At 41.7% G+C, this 8,132-nt stretch overlaps 1 protein-coding gene across 1 annotated transcript in view; it reads left to right on the top strand.

Moving 5' to 3' along the window:
* Window positions 1–8,050, top strand: part of LOC121717985 (kinesin light chain 1-like) — a 36,181-nt gene extending 28,131 nt beyond the window's left edge. Inside the window, 3 exon segments of the mRNA XM_042102711.1 lie at window positions 6,167–6,291; window positions 6,413–6,473; window positions 6,692–8,050. Of these exon segments, the coding sequence (XP_041958645.1) occupies window positions 6,167–6,291; window positions 6,413–6,473; window positions 6,692–6,769 (264 nt within the window). The 3' untranslated portion in view covers window positions 6,770–8,050.
* Window positions 8,051–8,132: the final 82 nt, after the last annotated feature.

Raw genomic sequence — 8,132 nt, 5'->3', positions numbered from 1 at the left:
TCAGTGCCCAACTTTACAGAGGGCAGTCATACAGTCTTAAAATGGGCCGTGGAGGACAATTTCCCACTTAATATGAAATATTTTCAGATTTGACAATATATCTCATTCTCGACACAATTGAATTTCCCCTTGGGGATAAAGTATCTATCTATCTATCTATCTATCTATCTCTCAATATTCTTCTTTCGAGAACTGCTGTACATGTCTAACAGTACAGGTACTGCACACAGCTGGACATACAGTAGAAAGTTAATTCACTGAATGTGGTCAGGTTGGACACTGCACTCGCTTGCCTCTTGTGTGGTGCCTCTTGTGTGGCCGTGTGTGTGTGTATCTGTGTGTCTGTCTGTCTTGCCAACTGACCACAGACGTCCTCACCGGTTGACTCATCGTCTCCGTGGAGACAGGGCGTGGCCTCCTGCACTGTAAATAGCAAACAGCAGCTGCCAGAAAAGCACAACACACACAAACACACGCACACACACACACACACACACACACACACACACACACACACACACACACGCGCAGTACAGCCCTGACTGCCCTCATTCGTCATGTCCACTGCAGTGTCTCGCTCCACACACTCGGTCAGAAATGAAGACGGCCTGGGGTGCGTTTCCCAAAACCATAGTTGCTAACTAAGTTAACTAAGTTAGCAACTTTGTTGGTTGCAATGCAATAACAGGTTAGCAATTATGGTTTTGGGAAACGCACCCCGGTATGGCCTTTGTGTAGCCCATGTGCCAACTTAAACTTAATTTATAGACATGAAAAGGCCAATATGGACATAGCACGTAGGTCCATATGCTTTTAATCCAGTTGCCATGTTTAATAAAAAGGCTTTTTTATTATCCTCCTAAACAGAGGGCCTTTGTTACGTTCCTTTTCTTGACTTCATCTATAGCCATGTTTCTTGAGACTAGAGTTTTCTGTAAGAGACTCCATTCAACATTGAGCTTAAAAATCAATTTGATTTGCTGCCTTTACACTTAAAGAATGCAGCATACGCCATACATTGCCACAAAGTTGACCATAAAATTTGTATGTTTTCCACGAAAGCTGCAAATGAGCCAGTTTATAAACAAAGATGTTCCCTGAAGCCTTGAAGAGAGCAGTAATGGCCTCACAATGCTTCACTAATGAGTGCAGGGTTAATCAATGAGACCATTAGTGCTGCACAGCAGGCGATTCCCTGAGGAGTGACTGCTTGGTGTCATGGGGTGTGTTTGTGTGTGTGTGTGTGTGTGTGTGTGTGTGTGTGTGTGTTTGTGAGTGACTGCTTGGTGTTGGTGTGTGTGTGTGTGTGTGTGGGGTGCTCTTTGTGTTGTGTCATTGATCTGCCGGTAATGCATTGTGTTGATTTCCTTGCACTGTTTGATGTGTGATTCATTTGTCTTTCTTTGTTCTCTTTCTCTGTCTATCTCTCTATCTCCCGTTTCTCTCTGTCTTTCTATCCCTCCATTTCTCTCTCTGTTTTCTCTCTCTCTCTCTCTCTCTCTCTCTCTCTCTGCATTAGGCATAAGCCAATGCAGCCCCCCCTCCTCCTTCTCTCCCTTCCTATCTGCCACCAATCAAATCAAACTTCAATCATGCCAGTCCAATCAAAAGGGATGATGTGTGTCGTATCCGTGTGTCTTCTCCGCCTTCGTCTTCACCTTCCTCCTCCTCCTCCTCCGGCGCCGCCCATCCCTCTGGACATCCGCCCGTCTCCGAAACCTCCAAAGATGGAAGAGAAGAGAGGAGAGGAGAGGAGGAGAGGAGTGTCTGAGATTGCTGCAGCTCCAGCTTGCGTTGCTCGTGTCTGCCTGTCTGATCAACATGTGGGGTGGGGCCAGGGGCTTCTGTCTGTTTCACCTCCGCTTGATTCTTCTTCTTCTCCTCCTCTTTGTATAACCTTCTCTCTCTTTATCTCTCTCTCTCTCTCTCTCTCTACCCCTCTGTCTCCCTCCACTAATGTACCTGCATCATGACTAATGGCACATTCCTGATTGCTCTGTAATGCCATGTGATGTTGGATCACACATGTCTGTGTGAAGTGCATGTCAAATCACGCAAGCCAACCACTAGCAGTGACCTAATATATCAACACCCCTGTCCCCGGACCAGATTGTGTAGTGTACATAATGTGTAATATTAACCTGGTTCAAATTAAGCCTTATGTTCAAATATGTTTGTATTACATAACTTTGTGTTGTGTTGGCGTTGCAAATTTGCCAGTGTGTAGACTTTTGTTGTCAAGAATCATTAGGTTTGTGCTCCAAAGGTTTTATAAGGGTACGATAAACAAAACAAAAAAACCTGTGTTTTGGCAAATAATCCTATGCGCTTTATACACATTGTGTCTTCATGTTTTTGGTCTTTATACATTTTTGCTGAAAATTCTCACAATGTGCATGCAATGCATAGGGACGATGACGAGCATTGTATTTTGGTAAACTTACCTGTAGAATCAGATCAATAGTCACTATTGCATGTCGGGGAGCCTCTTGAAAGATTGACAACAAAAAGCTACAACTTTAACTGTAAGATGCCCACATTTTTTAGTGTCAAAATATTTCTTTGCATCACAAGTACAATTAGGGATCATGAGAGGACCAGTTTAACTGGTCTGTTTTTCACTCACTCATACTCTGAGATTTTGCTGCAGGCAGTTTGTTTATGTTTTTTGTTTTGATGTTTTCCAGTGGTTGATCTCTTAATTTAATGTCCACAAATAATTCTGAACAGGAAACCACTACCTAGGTGCCTATAATTTTATCCTGTATTTTGGGTTAACAGTATTAATGGTGGTTATTTTTTATTATTATTATTATTGTTATTGTCATTATTATTTTGCTATTGGATACAATATGTGTCTATATTATATTCTAAAATAGTCCTAGTGTAAACGTAACAAGTGTAATGTGTTGAATAGTATTGGTCTATTGATCTATGTCATGTAACGCGTTCTCAGTAAACCATGGGCACTTGCGGAGCAGGGGACTTTTATGGAACAAAGTTCTGGATGTAGTGGTAGAATGTTAGAATGAGCATGTCGTATCCGTTAGGGTTCTTAGACTAGCATAGATCACAGTTGAGTTCCACAGGAGAGATTCCTCTCCTCTTTGGGTTCTGCTATAGAATGATGCTTGTGCAATAAAGGCAGATGAGAAGAGATAATTGTTTATGTTTACGTGAGGCTGAATAAGGAAGAGTTTGTGGACTAGCAAAATAGTCCTCTGATTGTTTGTTGTTTACAAAGACTTTTTTTATCTTTATTTCAATATTATTTTCTTTGACAGACCTAATCATTTAAATTTTCCAAAACCAGAACTTTAGTGTGTTGACTGTTGGATTACCGGTTCTGATTGTTGCCAAGATAAGCAGCATCTCACAGGCTTTACTCTATATTTCATTCTTGAGGGTCAAAGGTAGTAGATAATTACTAGTAATACTAATTAGATAATCAAAGTGATCCTCTGTGTCTTACACACACACACACACACACACTCGCTTACAGCTTTTGAAACTCCTCAACTACCAATCATATTTCATTATGGAGGGCTTTGTTGTACCAAGGATTTAAAGGGACTGTAGAGAACTGTAACAAAACAAATAAATAAACAAATAAATTATCTGTTGGCTCATTCAGCTCTGAGTAAAATTCATTCATTGTGTTCAGAAAGAGAAAGCATGTGGTGAGAGGCATACTGTAAGTAGCTCTACAGCTCTCTGAAGACTTCCAATTGCAACAGCTTACAGTGTAGCCAACAGGCCACAGGCCCTTTTACAATAGAACTGCTGACCTGCCAAAGACGCCCACCCTCATTCACCCTCTGAATATTTGGTGATTTCTTTCTCTTTTTTTTATAAACACAATCTCATTTAAGATTACATTGTGCTTAATTCTAGTGTGTGTGTGAAAGAGTTTGTGTTTGTGAGTACATCCGTGTCAGCACTTCAGCGTTTTCCAGATCTGTGAGTCGTGCTTTTTGACACTCCTCTGATTTAAGGCCGTGTTGTGTGTCAGTGCAGTTGTTTTTTGCATACACACACAAGGAGGGAAACATGCTCAGGGTACTAGACATAAAGTACTAGAGATGTGTCAGTCAGATACATAACAGTAGCACATGTATGAAGCAGCACTGTCTACAGTGTCACAAATCTCACTGACACACACATAACATGTAATATAAAACACAATTTCAATCTCATCACTCTTTCCTTATTTCTCTTCATCTTTATCTCTTTATCAGTCCTTTGCTCTCTCCCAGCATCCCAGCATCCTCTTTTTGTTGCCCCCCATGCTCTGTCTTGCCACATCCCCAAGCCATTAGAAGCCTCCTTCCCCCTTTCTCTCCGTCTCCTTCTCTCTCTCTCTCTCTCTCTCTCTCTCTCTCTCTCTCTCTCTCTCTCTCTCTCTTTCCTCTTTCAGTGTTTTATCCTGGTCTTTTCTTGGCCCTCCCCTCTGTCTCCTGTCTGATGCTGAGGCGTGACATTCTCTCCCTCCTTTTCTCTTTCTCTCCCTCCCTCTCTCTCTTTCTCCATCTCTGATTCTCGCAAAAAACATTACAAGTATCACAGGCATTGTCCCTAAATTCACCCATGGATGTTTTTTTTTTTTAATTAATAAACACAATTTGTGTCAATTTAAACACACCCTTTTGATCAACATTAAATATGAATACAGACCCAGAGTTTCTGTTCATACTGTAGTTGGCGTTTGTCGGGGCGGGCGGGCGGGCGGGCGGGCGGGGGGGGGGGGGGGGGGGGGGTGCTTAAAGCATATGTAGTATTGAAAATGTCTCTAACTAACTCTGTGGATGTGTCAAAAGTAACACAACAAGTGATGCACTTAAACTTACCCGATGTGATAGAATTTAACACAGTATGTCGGTGTGAACACTGTGGTGCTCTGAATGCTTCACATCTCTATCTCTTTCAGTGCTCATGGAGGTGTGAGCTGTTGCTTTTGTACTGTGTGAGACACTTCAAGACAACACAAATCTAATTTCCCAGTACACTGCATGTGACTTGTTTTAAAGCATAACACACAGTCCGGAACCAAAAGCTTTTAAAATGCAAATAACCCACAGGAATATTGTAGAGTGGGAAAAAAAAACATTATACCTTCACTATTCCATCAAGATGCCATTATTGTGTTATGCCAAGCAAAATGTATGGTCATGGTGACCTAAATTTGATCAAGGTGATGATGCACGATTGTTTACCTCAGCGCTTACACACACACACACAAACACACACACACACACACACACAGAAAGAGAGAGAAAGAGAGAGAGACACACATAAGCTGACCTAGATTCATCCCAAAGCTACACGTGTGTTTCCTCTACTGGCCTCATATTGGGTGTCCCTCAGGCAGCCACGAAAGCTCTGATTCTGGAACAGTGTTAACATTCTAATCCTTAATTGGCCGATGTGAGCATTAGCGCTGTGAAGACTGATCCCAGTCACCCTTGCCAGAGGCTGCTATAGGCTAAGGGAAGGTGCCAGAGAGCACTCATTCCTAATTGGGGATTGGCAGTCGCAAATGAGATTTGCAACTAAATTTAGTGAATTAATGAGTTAGGATGAAGGAAATGTATTTCACTGTTGCCAATGGAGATAAATGGGTATTGTTTTGAGTGTGCTTCAGACATGCCAGGAGTACACATGCATACTGAATTTGTATGCATGAGGAATCTGAGGAAACAAATAGGGACCATGCATAAAACATTACAGTTGTGTGTGTGTGTGTGCGTGCGTGCGGGTGCGTGTGTGTGTGTGTGGGAGTCTAAGTGTAATTTTCACCATCAGTTCAGAGAAATAACCTTGAGGGAGATTAATAAAATAGCTACCCATGAACACGCACGATAGAATGATGAAGAAACTAATAGAAGCCCTTATGTCAACAACCTGACTTCTACTGCACCCTGCTGGGAAAACATGGTACTGCATAAGCTGCTAAGCAACTGCAACAATGTACGTATCAAAGACATTTATCGATTCAGAGGTAGACTTCCATAGTCCAAAGTGAACCTTCATTTCTATATTATGTTCTATATTTGAGTGGGTGTTTATTTTGATGTGTGTGTGTGTGTGTGTGTGTTTATTGACTCTGATGCATGTGTGTGTGTGTGTTTATTGACTCTGATGTGTGTGTGTGTGTGTGTGTGTGTAGGATGGCAGCGGTGCCATGGTGAGGAGTGGTTCTCTGGGTAAGCTGAGAGACGTGCTGCGCAGGAGCAGTGAGATGCTGGTGAAAAAACTGCAGGGGACCATCCCCCCTGAGCCCCGCAACCCAAAGTAAGTCACCACCAGCCCCGACACACCTAGCACAGCACAGCAAGAGGAATCATATGCAAAAAATATCAGACTTATTGTATCATTTTCATTCTCTCTCTCTGTTTATTTTTTTGTATGTTAGTATGAAGAGAGCCGCTTCACTGAACTACCTGAACAGCAGAGACGACTCAGAATCGTTTCAGGTAAAAGGGCCCCCTAGTGGTCACTGTGCACAGTGGCGTAACTGGTTTCTGTTGTTACTGGTGGTTGTCACCTGGCTTTATCATTTCAGAAACAATGACTTCCAAAAGTAGCCACATTTAACATATTTATTATTAAAATATCTCTCTCTATCTCTCTCTCTCTCTCTCTCTCTCTCTCTCTCTCTCTCTCTCTCTCTCTCTCTCTCTCTCTCTCTCAGGGTCCAGGAACTGGCCGGAGGCTGAGGGACAGCAGAGGCCTGAGTTCCAGCACTGTGGACCTGTACACGGAAAAATGATCATCACACACACACACAGAGAATAATGACCACTACAAATATCTGAGCAGTCATGAACGAGAATAGCACTTTTTTTTTCTGATCTTGTCAAGAGCTTCATGTTTACCAAAGGAATCAGGGGCGCGTTTCCCAAAACCATAGTTGCTAAGTAACTAAGTTACTAAGTAACTAAGTTAGCAACTTTGTCGGTAGCAATGCAATTTCCCATTGCCAACCAACTAAGTTGCTAACAGGTTAGAAACTATGGTTTTGGGAAACGCACCCCAGAACGGTAACTACAAAGCAACAACAAATGTCTTCTCCATGCATAGGCCTATGACTGGCCACAATGTTCAAAGCTGTGCATGCAGTACATCTCTATGGTACATCGCACTGGGACAGACCTGACAGCGAGTGTGCAGAACGAGTATAATTACGTCCTATTGCATCTTCTATCTACTAATCATGCCCAGCAACTACACTGTGTGTCAACTCAGGTAATTATTTGACTCCACATAGCTTCCTGCTACACACTGTATGTGCCCGTGTATGCACTGCACACACACACACACACACACACACACACACACTCACACACACACACACACACACACACACACACACACTTCATATTTACGACAATGTATCGTTTTATTTGCCACTTTTGAAACACATTACCTCCCATTAAGATTGGGATATTTGATGAGCTATATAAACATTGGCACATTGTACTATTCTTTTTATTTAAATTTTTTGCACAGACTGATCTAATGAAGGTATCAGCCAAACTCAATACTTTGGTGCTGCTGCTATGGTGCTTTACATACAATCAGGGTGTGTGTCTGTGACATAGTTGTTATGGTCACATGTTTGGTGTGTTTATTTTTATTTTTTTTACACTAAATTGCATTATTTCCTCTTGTTGTAATTTGTACATCGATGATGAAATGACTTTTTCTTCTTCTTTAACCAGATACGGGTCCAGCCTACCTATCTGTATAGAATGAGTTTATTGGAAGTGTGATGCTTTTTTAAAATAAGTACTTGATTGCTGCACAGTCATGTTTTCTGTTCAGGAATATGGCAATGTTTCTATGCTACTGTGCTCTTTCCCGTAAGATGTATCTTGTCTCAAATCCATGCACAGGTGGAATTGTATGTCAACCGCTGACAAATAACGTGTTAAAATGTGTGCAAATGCTCTCTTGAATGCTTTTAAGGTTCACAGTGATTAATGACTTTGCCCGTTCAAAACAACTATTGATGAAGATTGGCTAATAAAAAATATGTTTTAAAACATAATTGTTTGCTGTGTAGTTTTCTTTCTGAATTTTCTCATTATGCATAATGGCAACTCAGCCTAACCTCATCAAAACTACATAGG

Source organism: Alosa sapidissima, chromosome 9 (assembly GCF_018492685.1).
Source record: "Alosa sapidissima isolate fAloSap1 chromosome 9, fAloSap1.pri, whole genome shotgun sequence".
Taxonomy (NCBI): domain Eukaryota; kingdom Metazoa; phylum Chordata; class Actinopteri; order Clupeiformes; family Clupeidae; genus Alosa; species Alosa sapidissima.
The sequence above is the reverse complement of the archived record's forward strand: the minus strand, read 5'-3'. Positions and strand labels throughout refer to the sequence as shown.